The sequence below is a fragment of the Schistocerca americana genome, chromosome 8, assembly GCF_021461395.2.
Source record: "Schistocerca americana isolate TAMUIC-IGC-003095 chromosome 8, iqSchAmer2.1, whole genome shotgun sequence".
In the NCBI taxonomy this organism is placed as follows: Eukaryota; Metazoa; Arthropoda; class Insecta; order Orthoptera; family Acrididae; genus Schistocerca; species Schistocerca americana.
The window spans coordinates 62,127,692-62,141,255 of NC_060126.1; the positions used below are offsets into that span (position 1 = coordinate 62,127,692).

Consider the following 13,564-nt stretch of genomic DNA (forward strand, 5'->3'; position numbering starts at 1 on the left):
GCAATATAAACCACTCTTACTGGTATCTGTTGTATGATTAAAGTTTGTGAACCATCACATACTGTTGCTCCTTGAGGGAGAACAGCTTACCTCAAAAAATTTGAAATGAGGAAGGACTACTCCTGTGAGAAACAGCAGCTTTCTGTGCACATGCACATTAGTATCTACAACATTGCCAGAACATCGGCCATGTAGAGGTATGCTTTTGAATAGATATCTACTTAAGGAAGTGACAAAAATAATATTAGCTGAAGAATTACACAATTTGAGAAGGAAATATATGCACTAGCAGTGATGATAATATATTCACTGGAAGAAAAAATTATTTGCAATGCTATCTGTTTTCATTCTGAATACATGAATAATGATCTGATTTATCCACTGTCTGTTGTATTTAAATAGGAATTGGTATCTGTTTCTTGGTGATGTATTATATAAGTTTTACTAGCTCTTAAGTACTTAATGATCTGTCATGTGAATGTTACTGTAAAACAAATAGTAATTTACATGTACAGTATGTGCCCCTTCTGCTTTTGCAGTATATTATCTTCCTATTTGTACAATCATTATATGTTCTGTACATTATTATTTAATGCATATTTAAAGTAAAAATAGTGAAATTAATGTAAATTTAAATAAGGTGTATTATATTTTGTTATGTGCTGATTTATCTTACAACAGGATATACCATTTGTGTACTACAGGATTACCTGGACCAATAAAGATCTGTTATTATCTCTTACTGTCTATCATATCTCATAATACTTCCCTTAAATTAGTTTCTATTTTTTATGTAATTTGGTATAGGATAATAGGTTTACAGTAAAATCTGTTACTTATCAATAATTTAATTGAACATTAACTTCAATCACCATCATGCTTTGTTACAATGTTCTTTGTAAGTAGGACTTTCTTCTTACATGTCTAGATATCTCTTATTCTTTGAAAAATATCTTGTAGCAATTTAAATATTGAGCAAGAAGTGGTAGATACAAGCGTCTTCTTATTATAATAGAGAAAGAAGGAGCAGCTGTTTTTAAAAAAAGTGATTTTCCTGTCAATTTCATTATATTCAGTTTAGTGTCTTTGAGGACAAACAAATAGTGATAGTCAGTTGTTGGTACCGTATACGCAATTAGTCTATCAGAGTTGCTTATTTGACTTGTCCCAATTTGCTGAAAAATGGAATCTGTAAAACATGATGAATAAGTGCACAATGTAGAAGCATCCCAGAGTAGTGAATAGAATTACAAAGTAGAAGCTGTTCTTTTTAAATTAGCTCTCTCTCTCTTTTTCAGGTTTCAAATGCTAAACTAGACTATTCAGTTTCTTGAACACTTGCCACAAGTTAAACTTGTGTACTCTGGTTGACACACAATTTTAACTTGTCACAAATGCCAGTTGTAGCATACAGGCTAATGAGGAGGGAAAAAAATTAATTTCAGTTATTTGTTTATGAACCTATTCACTACTAAACACTTCCATTACAAACTGACTGTCTTTCCATTACAAGCTGCCTATGTTTCTGGTTGATTTTACTCACTCTGTTATCCAAGCTCTACCCAATATGTTCTATTATTATGCTGAAAGCATTACTTGTAAGCATATCAGTTCAAATACAGTCTCCTGGAATGTCAATAGACAGTCTTATACATAAAAGTTCCCATGATAATGCTCTTACAATCATCTTTGAGTATTTATGATAGTAATGTGGTTTAAAAAGTGGTTATCAGTTTACTTATGTGATACCTCTGTGATAATTCTAGTCTTAACAATAATAAGGTAAGGGGGTGGAAACTACCAACAAGCAATTTTTTGTAAAAAAATAACTTTAGTTAAACATAGATGCACAATACAGTTGAACAACTTGTAATGATACACAGACACAAAGACAAAGAGAGCAAAGTCAAAGATCGTAACATCAAAGATGAATGATAGTGTTCTAGTAGTCAATCGTTGCTACACCACCAATGTGGTACACTTGTTGCCAGACTTATCATCAGATTACATTGGTGAAACATGAGTACTTTTTTCCTTTCCTTAGTTTGAAAGTTGTAGGTAAAGTATGAGAGTAAGAAGATGAAAAGTAAAAGCTGAATAAACTTTACAAACTGAGGTTGCATGTGACTGTACATTTTTATAAGATAGCAAATGTAATTCCTCTTCTTGGAGATGAACGAAAAAAGATTGCAGTATTCTGCACATCACAGCTGCTTTCTTTAGCAGTTTCTAGTTGTTAGTCATAACTGAAAGTAATACAAGTGATGTAACACTCTTTTTTTATAGTCTAATTACAGTATATCCATACCAGTATGTTCACTACTTTTCTGATGTTGTTCTTTAAGGAAAATAATCTACCCACAATTTCAAAATTGCATTAATTTTAGAGAAACACTACTGTAATGGGAGCAAATGTTCAAATATATTAAAAATGGGAACTTATGAATGGTTGAATTAAGTATTACATGTGTTATGTTTGGTGAATTGAAGCAAATTATTCCAGAGGAGCTTGTTCCTTGTAAAAAAATGTTTGGCTATGCTGTTACCACTTACACATAAAAGATTTCTATATGGTTCACTTCAAATTATCACTTTACATGGTCTACAATTAAGCAAGATGAAATCCATGCACTGCTAAATAATGCAACTACTGGTACCAGCTGTACAATTTATAATCATACCTAGTTGTATAAATCAAGAAAATATTTGTCACAAAAGCTGAGCAAATGAAAACTGTTTGCAGGCAATTGTAGTATACTGCTTTACTTTCATTTAATTTGCAGGAACTTTGTAGCATCAGTTAAAGCTGCTGGTTTACTAAATAATCACTTAGCCAAGATCTGAAAGGAAATTTAGGCAATATCCTGGAAAGAAATTATATCTAACATTAGCGTAATTGTTTCATACAGTATGAAAACTGCTGATCACTCAATTAAAAGTTAGTTAATGTACACACTCTACTGTGATTCATGAATAAATAGTCACAAGCAACCAACTGAAATGTAAAAGTTCTCTGTTTACACTTCCTATGCTATCTTGGATCTTAAACCAAACAGATGTTGTTACCATTCCTTTCACAGAGGCCTGAAATATATTGGGCTGTCTCTGCTCTTTCAGACATGTCTGAAAGAACAGACACCATTTTTATCCTGCAGCCACTATGAATCAAGACACAAAGGAATTAATGACATTAGGTGATAATGGGCATTTATTTAAATCATTGGAGAAAGTTGAAAATTCATGCTATACCGGGATTCAAACCTAGGTCTCCTGCTTGCTTAGCACCCTCCCATCAGATCCAAAATTTCAGCTTATACACAAATTACTGACATAGGACCACTTGCCCATCATCCTCATTACTCACAGCATTTTTCTGATTCCCATAAGAGTTTGAATGTGGTGTGCACTCACACAAAAGTGATCCTTGGCCATCCTTGCCTTAATTATATATATGGTGTCTGTTCTTTCAGAGATGTCCTAAAGAACAGATGGCATTTTGATTCTACAGCCACTATGAATGAAGACACAAAAGAATTAATGACATTAGATGCCAGTGACACCATGTATGTAATTAATGTGAGGACAGCCACTGATCAATGCTGTGCAGATACACACCATGCTCGAACCCTTATGGTAATCGGCAGAATGCCGCAAGTAACTACGATACTGGGCAAGTGGCATCACAGCAGTAGTACGCAAATATGTTGAGCATTTGTATCTGATGGGAGGCATGCTAGGATAGTCCATGCAGTTGCGATGACCACTGTATATGGATGGCATGGTCATCAGTGCATCTGCCTAGTAAGCAGGAGATACAGGTTTAAATCCAAGTCCAGCACAAATATTTAATTTTCCCCATTGATTTCAATCAGTGCCTACTGGTAGGTAGTGTCATTAACTACTTTGTGTCTTGACACCTGTAATAGTTAAACATTTAAAGTTTTACTCCAGTTATTAAAATTGAAACATATGTACAAGCCAATTACTGAAATTCAATACAACTAGAGAAATATACACATAAACTGATTCATGTTATGCAGGTTTTTGTTTTCCCAGGAGAATGAAAACTGTCTTGATCTATGGTCTTGCACCAACACGTTGTAGCAATTAATTTCATCTTAAGAATTACATTAACAGTGATGTTACTGCTCCACATATCATTCCTAGTTGCACTATGCTTACATATACAAGTGAAAAGTGAAAAATTGTAGAGGAATATCAAGGACTTTTTAAAGTGAACAACGTCAAATGGATGTAGGTTGCAGTAGCTATGCAGAAATGGAGAGAGAGACTAGCATACAGTGAGATGCGTCGAAATGTTCTTCACACTGATATCAGCAACAACAACTATTTCCATTTCCTATTACACGTATTTTATCTTTTTTTTATTGGATATGCATTTTGCTCATCCATACAGCAATTACTAAAGATGGATGTGGAAATTTTACACATATGAAGAATATTTTCAGGATCGTAGAATATTCCAGAAATGGGTACAACATATCCCCAAATATTAAGGAAAGACAGGTTTGATGACCATGCTGGTCAGGAGTGTAGGTGAATGTCTTGGAAACCATGTAAGCTATGGTGTTCATATATAATGTTGTGCTAGAAGAATACATATCTCTAATGCTTTAGGAATAGTAAGAGACAAGACTGGTTGATGGGCTGTAAATATCATGTCCTGTTCAGTGTTCATTGAACAGACACAGAGATGTGTCTCTGTAGGTTGGTCTCATACATTGCTGCCTGACAATCCAGTGGGTGCTGCTCACCTGTTCAGTAACATGCTACCAAACAATCAGAAATGACACTAATCTGGAATCTGCTGTCATCACTTAAAGACACTACAGCTGAATAGTCTGTTACAGCATTGTTTGGTGATCTCATGAGGAGGTATAACAGGAAATCTGATCAATGATACCCTTGCTTGCATCATTTCTTCCAGAAAAATGCTCTTGTGACCCACATTTGAATGTAAGATGCAATACTGATTTTAATTTGCCTGACAGCCGCAATGAGATTAGCAATCACTGCTTGTGAAATGTGTTGGTCCCGGAATGAATATGTGTAGTGTTGTTTCTCAGAACCATGATGACAAATACGTCCACTTTTCTTGGACTACAAGCCCCAACAATGACACACAGATAACAATTTATGTCCGATGTTCCAGGTACTCTTTCAGAATGACCATTCATCTTCTTGCATATGTATAATACAATGTCACTGAAATTCAGTTAATTGTATCATTTAAAATGGTTAAGAACTTCCTAATATGTCTTTAATAATTACTAACACAGTATATTGTGTAAAACAAAATACCACTCTTTCATTAAGTCAGATACAGCTCCAGTGGACTGAAGGGACTCTATGGATTGGCCTTCTTGAATTTTGCTAATGAAGTGCTATACAAATCTAAAAAATTCTAAAAAGAGTTGCCTCTGAAGCTCAGAATATTTCCAGGCACCATAAAGTACAAAACATTTCCGTAACTTACAAGATCCACTGGTAGCTGAGCATCATCCCTGATTCAGTTCTTGTTAGTAGCAACTTTCTGCTTTTAAGGGAATCATATTGCTCAGGTTGAAAAATCCTGTTAATGTTTTTCTCTATGTTTGTAAATTAAATTTGCACTTTAAACTCTGCATTAAGCAAAACACATTATTTAAACAGACATGTTTCAACACTAACACAGAAACAATAGAAATCATAGAACAAAATCTCTCATCCCACTGCAACCTCACCACAGACGCAATAAAAGAAATAACAGATATGCTCAGACTGACAACTGAAAAAAACTACTTTCAGTTTGAGAAAGAATATTATCTACAAAGTGATGAACTACCCATGGGATCCCCAATATCAGGAACACTAGCAAACATTTTCATTAGTCATCTAGAAAATCAGATATTTGAAAAGATAACCACTAATGAAAGTTTCAAGATCGTATATTGGTACAGATACGTGGATGACATTATTTGTCTGGTAGATGAGCCAAGTGAAGAAATAGATGAACTCCATTCAGAAATAAACAAAGCTCATCAGAATATAAAATTCACACTTGAAAAAGAAAAAGAAAATCAAATAAATTGTTTTGACATTACAATAAAAAAAGAAAATGACAAACATACATTTAACGTCTTTAGAAAACCAACAGCCACAGACACAATAATACATTCTACATCCAACCACCCCCACTTGCAGCACTAAGACACATGTTACATAGATTAAACAGAATCCTACTCAACAAGAGAAACTATGAACAAGAAATGAGTACAATCATACAAATAGCTAGGAACAACGGGTATGACACACATGTGGTACACAGGCTCAGTCAAAAAATAAAAACACAAATACAAAACAAACACAACATTTCCAGAATAAAAGAGAACTCACAAGCTGAAAACTTACAAACACACTCAACAAACACACACAATGACAACACCACACAGAAAGGAACCAGATGGTACACCATGACCTACACACATAAACTAACACACAGAGTTGCAAACATCCTAAAGAGGCAGGGCGTCAAAAAAGCATTCAAGCCTGGGCAAACGCTCCAATCACACTTAAGACAGCAAGCTACAAAGAGGGACAAACTCCAACAATCAGGAATATATAAACTTGAATGTCAAAGTTGTGATGCAGTATACATTGGCGTGACATGCAGGAATTTTGAAACTCAATACAAAGAACATATCAGATGTTGGAAGTATGAAACAAACCATACTACATTTGTAGAACATTTAAAACACCATAACCATCATCCTACAAACATGGAACAAGAAATGAAAACAATGAGAATAAGCAACCATGATAAACATCTTATACAAATGCAAGAAAACTTCCACATCCAGAAAGCCATAGCAGAAAACAAACCATGTGATAAATGAACAAATACAAATCAGCACAGGTTCCCTACTACACTTAATAAAGGAAATGATAAAACAAAAAAAACTTCCCCCTTCACCTTCTGGACACACACACACACACACACACACACACACACAGACCAAAAAAAATTCTATCACACCAAAACACATACACACACACACACACACACACACACACACACACACACACACATACACGAACAGATCACAGATGCTCCAATAATTATACTCGAAAGTTTGGCAAAAACATTCGATCTTTGGCAAAAACATTTGACAGTTGGCAACAGAAACCAAAACATTGCATTGAAGCAAGCGTTCAGTTCATAGTGCTGTGGAATGTGGGAAAAAACTGCAAACTGACATTTATAAAAAGAAGAACAACACCAAAAATGCAACAGGAGCATAATATGTAAAAAATTCTCCACACAACCTGTAAGTACAGTTCAAAACATTACTACTTAATAGGAAATACCAACCACCAGAACTGTTGATAACCTATAGGAACAGTGACAAAAATGTAAATTAAAAAGCAAACATATGTACATATTCCAGGCCACTGATGATGCCTTGCAGAAAATAAAGGCAAAATGCATATGGCACTAAAATTGTATTTTTTTTTTTTTAGGTTGCTGTCAGACAGTCCATAAGTAAAAATTACCAATAGGCCTATACCATAATATTACATGCAACTGAGAAGACAGGACTACAAAAGTTGAAGATGTTTCAACACATTTGTGTCATCTTCTGTGGGTCTCAGATTATTTGTGAATTTATGCTACTTGTGAAAATGGCTGGTTTTTATGACTTTTTTGTCATTTTGACAGCATGACATGTTTTTTGCCCAGTTGTGCATCCCTGGATGAAAAAGATGACATGCTACCAAAATGATAGAAAGCTGATAAAAAGCTATAAAACAAGCAATTTTCAGAAGTAAAGTAATTTCATAAATAAATTGAGACCCACAGAAAATGAAACATAGGTATCAAAACATGCCTGGGTAAATAGAAAAAGAAATACATTGTGTTTTGCATTAGGCAGAGTTTAAAAACACAAATTCTACTTTTACTTTTATTTAAATTACGTATTTATTATCAAATAAAACAGTTATTTACAAATAGTGAATCATAATTTTTAATAAAAATAATATTTTTAAATTTTTAATTACTAATCAAACACAAGTAAATTAAAATTTGATACAGGCATATGAAATGCATGAAAATATATACACAGATTAGTGGAAACATTATGGCCATCTGCTTAATAGCTAGCTTGTCCGTCTTGGGAATGAAATACATCTCTAATTTTGCATACCAGGGATCTACCAGTTTGTGGTAGGGTTGTGGAGGTATGTGACATTATATTTCTACACAGGTCATGTAATTCATGTAAATAATGATCTGCTGATTTGCAAATGTGTTCCATAGGATTTACATCAAGCAAATTTGGTCACTAAGACATCAATGTGAGTTCACTGTAATGCTCCTCAAACCATTGTATGACTGTTCTGGCTCTGAGACATGGATGATTATACTGCTGAAAGATGACATCACTGTTGGGGAAGATGTCAAGCATGAAGCGATGCAGGTGGTTCACAGCTATCAGCATTCCATCCATTACTGCCACATGTCCCATGCAAGCACAGGAGAACGTCCCAACAGCATAATACTGCTCCCAACATCCTGCATCCGTGGTGCGCTGCACATTTTGATGCACCATTCACTTCTATGATGCCATTTGTGGAGACGACCATTGACCTAGTGTAGCAAAGCTGTGATTTGCCTGAAGAGCCGACACATTTCTATTAATCGATGGTTGAATTCTGATGTTTCTGTACCCACTGCAATCGTAACTGATGATGTTGTAGGGTCAACATATAAACATGTAAGAGTGGTCTGCTGTCGAACTCCGTCATCAACAATGTACAATGAACGGTGTGCTCTGAAACACTTGTGTGGGCACTAGCATTGTGCTGTTTCAGCAGAGATACCACAGATCACCACATATCATACTTTACAGATCAGACAAACTGACAAAACCCAAATTCAATGAAGAGTCACAGACATCCAACCATTTAGTGCCTAGTGGTAGTTTCACTGTCCTTCTACCTCTTTCCGTAGATGCTCATGACAGTAGCACATGAACAATTTTTGAGATACTTGTTCACAGTCTCAGCATAATAATAACTTGCCCTTTTTCAAAGTCACTTCTCAACAAATTTCCACATTTTCAGCCCATATCTTTGCTAGGGTGATCCCCTGTCCATGCCTGTTCCACTGCATTTTTGTAACAAATTTTTATTTATTGTAAATACTGACGTTTTAATGCAATTAGTAATAAAAATAAAAAAGGTGATATTCCATATTTGTTAATTAATATTGCTGGTTGATAATAAATATAGAATTTAAATAAAAGTAGAAAAATTGTTACTAGTGAGATTCAATCTATGGCCCTTGTGATCACAGGCCTTATATGCTACGCGCATAGCTTCAAGCGACAATATGTTCTGGATACCATCAGATCATAAAAGGCAATGTTCTAATGTTGTGAGATGCTTTCTTGTCTTTTTTTTAACTGTGTTGCACTGTCTTAAGAAATTGATGCCTGAGCAATGGCCTCTAAATTGTGTAAGTATTAAGAAAATCAAGGGGGAAAACCACTGCCTGTACTATCCTATGACAATGGACTGTGTAAGTATAATGTTCTTATGTCTTGCCTTCATGGATGTTCATTTTTCAGTTTCCACTAGTGTATCATGGGAAGAGTGTAATCAAAATAAATTTTAACTTTGTGACTATGGTTTATCAGAAAACAGTTTTGAGGACTGGTTTCTTATGCATCCAATTAAGAAATTGGCAACCTTTTGCAGCCTTTATTGCTGTTGTGTGTGGAGTCACTTTGAGTAAAATCAGTTTTGCATGCATGATCATCATGTCAAAATATAAAACAGAGTGCAGTGAACATGGTAAAGAATACCTAGCATTCTGACCTTCTTCAGAAGTAATGGAAAGAAGTATTTAAAAGTGAATGCAAATCATATGATAGTCACACAGTCATCTAACACATAAAATTATCCATATTGATAATGTGTAGAGACTAAATGACATTGTCATCTCATTGTCATCGTTCCACCAGACTCAAGATTAGTTTGCACCAAGCTCCATCATGTCAACTAAGATTGAGGAAACAATTTTGTGGATTTACAACTATATGTAGGTTCCTATTTATAAGGTCGAACCAGGAGCATAAAAACTATGATTACATGAGTACTTGATGATTTACATGTTAACATAAATATGAAATATTTGCTTTGTGGGTGGAGAAATAATATGTTTTGAACCTTTATCCACAGATTAGATAGGTCATCTACTTTCTGGAACATAGCAGAAATATCACTCACAAACTGAAATGTTATGATTGTAAAAAGTGTAATTAATATGAGATGTACTAAAAAAGTAATGAGATTGATTTTTTATCTACTAAAGTTTTTATTGTCACCTCCAAAGCACTTCCCTTTGATAGTTTTACACTGGCAGACTCATTGTTCTCAGGGCATTTCTCCAGAGTCCCAAAATGATGTCCTTTTAGGACTTTTTCAATTTCAGGAAAAGAAAAAAGTCACAAGGACTCAGATCATGAGAAAAGGAATAGGGGGATGTGGAACTACAGGAATTCCTTTTAAGATCAGAAATTATGAGACTCAAGTGGATGTGTGAAATGGATCATTGACAGGATGCAGCATCCATTTGTCTGCAATGTCTGGTCTCATTCAGTTCACCATTTTCCTGAGTCTTTCAGGGATGTCTTCGTAAAACACTTGGGTGAAATTTTGTCATGGAGGAACAAGAGCTCACATGAGCAAGTACACATTCAACATTTTTGTCGGTTTTTGAATTTGAATGTCTCCCTGAGTGAGGCTCATCTTCAATGTGTTCTCCATTTTCCCAAACTAATTTTTGCTAGGGAAACCTTATACTCTTAAAAGGGAATTTTCCCATAGGTCTGTTTCCACTTTCCAGAAGTCACACTTGTGGATTCTCCAGGGTAGCAAAAAGCTTCAAGGCATAACATTGTTCTAAATTCTGTTTTCCCATTTTCGTAACACACAACAAAAACACAACTTCCTTCATGGTGGTCTGGAAAACCACGCGATGACTTTATGGGACTGAAACTTGCACTGAGCTCCTGGAAGGGATGAACACATCCGTCTACACAAATAGAATAACACAGCATTGCCAGATTGCTTACAGTGTTTTCAGTCTCATTACTTTTTTTAGACACCTTGTATTCATCTATTTTAAAAAAAAATCTTATTAATTTTGTTGCAGAGTTATATATCAGTATGTACTGTTAAATTTATTTGGATGAATTTTCTCTCTTCTGCCACACATAAATACTAGTGAGAAATTGTTATACAGATGTTTATCAAGTGACAGTTATTATTAAATGCAAAAATATTTTATTTTTAATAGTATACTAGGGAAGTAACACAATCACATTAAATGGTCTCTCATGTTTTAGTGATGACTGTGCTGCTTAATCATCATAATTTTATGATGCTGTAAAATGAAACTGATTGTTGCACACTAAAAATTGGAATTGTTGCTAGAATTGATAAAAAAAGAAAAAAATGAAATGATCGTGTGGCATTGATGGCCAGGAAGCCCCATCCAGGAAGTTCGGCTGCCGGGTTACAAGTCTTATTTCATGTGATGCCACCCTGGGTGACTTGTGCGTCGATGATGATGAATATAACATGACTCCCAGTCCACGAGCAGAGAAAATCTCCAACCCAGCCAAGAAGTGAACCTGGCCCTGCTGGATGGTAGACAAACACGTTAGGACTGATGACACACGTTGAGCAAATGTATTTCTTTTGAGATCACTAACTGAATTTTGATGAAAGATTTATTCACACATTTTATTTCATTTCATGTTATTTCTTGGATGCATATTTGTTAATCATTATTATATTAATGTTCCTGCTATATTGTATTTTTGGCTACAGAGGACAGGCAAATGGTATTTATATCCTACAAATTGATGAATTTTCCCTTGGTTCCTCTATTATAAATTACTGAAGAAAGTATATACCATAATTTGACACAGTGTCTCTACAGGAACCATGAATCTGTAAAGGCTATAGAATAAGGTTGCAAGTCAAAATGTATAACATGCATCTGGAAAGTTCAAAAAGGGCTTCTTGGAAGTAATATTGAAGTACTGTACAGTGTCCAATACTACATCAAGCAACAAATGATTTGTTTATTTACAAATATGTCTATTAAATGTTGTTTAAATTACAGGGAAAATAGAGGAAGTAGAACTGCAGGATAGTAATAAACTTTCTGGAAAATGTGGCAAAAGTACTTGGAAACTAATTTCAGTATGGATGCAGCTCTAGTATACATTGCATATCAAAACAGCAGGCACCATATTATACCATGAGTACTGACTTTATGCATTCAAAACTTCATTCATCTCAGAGCTAGTCACAAAACTGAAATTACTTATTCACACTCTAGTACATAAAACACTTTCACCATGACAAATATTATTATCCTGCAATTTTTTGAGTATGGAACTTATGTTTTTAATATTCCATTAAATATGCTGCTTTTTAGCATTACTATTCGAATGAAGATACAATCTGCTGTGGGAAATTTTGATGCAACAGCACATGCTTCCAGTCACAGAATGGGAAACTCCAATGTGCATGCTTTAAATACCCTCATTAATGTGCATCTCAGATGAAGAAATGCACAGAAGTAATGTGGTCAGGTTACATACCTCCATCGCTTCTCATATTTCTGCCTACAAAGGAAAAATAGAAACGTACTATAATAAGGGCTACTAATTCAGGGCTTGTGAGTCAGTAATAACAGTAATGTGTGTGTGTGTGTGTGTGTGTGTGTGTGTGTGTGTGTTTTATTTATTATCCTTATTAATAGTTTTGGCCTGCTGTCTGTGAGCATGTGTCTTAGCAAATGCAGCATGAATACATACATCTCAGTGAGTCTAATTCTAGTTATACATACAAATTATTTTTTATGAAGATGTAAAGTGAAAGAATATCCTTGTGATTACAGGTTGCAATTATTTTTATTATTTATTTACAATAGTTTTTTGTATTCATTGACTCTTTATAGGCTAGTTTTAACAAAAGAGTTATTATTGATCTTGTATATTTAGGGACCTTTGTTTAAATTAGTATGCTAGACACAAACATTTATGTCACAAGAAACAGTTAAATGTCCATCACACATGTAAGATAGTAATATACCTTTGCAATTCCAGAAAGGAAAATATAGTAAATACAGAAACTGATTGATACAGATTAATAGGTAATTTTATCTTATGTAGGCAAGCTGTTTCATGGTACTCCAAAACATTATTCCAACATTTACACAAGGCTTTTTCATTGTTGTTAACTGTGGAAGAAGTAAAAAATGGCAGTGTTCACACTAATGGTGAAAACTACTTCTGTCGAGAGGAGAGGTAAGCATTATAATATTTAGCTTGTGTGAAACTTTAAGAGCACATATTTATTTAAGAGCTGGAGAATTCCATTACTTTAACATAATTTGTAGGCCAAAAATGAGCAGAACTATAATATGGAGCTTTATATCTTGGAATTTGACAGTTTGAAATTAGTCACTGGAAACATTTTA

General features: G+C 34.5%; 1 protein-coding gene across 1 annotated transcript in view; it reads right to left on the bottom strand.

Moving 5' to 3' along the window:
• Window positions 1-13,564, bottom strand: part of LOC124545529 (diacylglycerol lipase-alpha) — a 454,063-nt gene that overhangs the window by 183,241 nt on the left and 257,258 nt on the right. Inside the window, exon 14 of the mRNA XM_047124477.1 lies at window positions 12,684-12,707. Within this exon, the coding sequence (XP_046980433.1) occupies window positions 12,684-12,707 (24 nt within the window). The remainder of the gene's footprint in view (window positions 1-12,683; window positions 12,708-13,564) is intronic.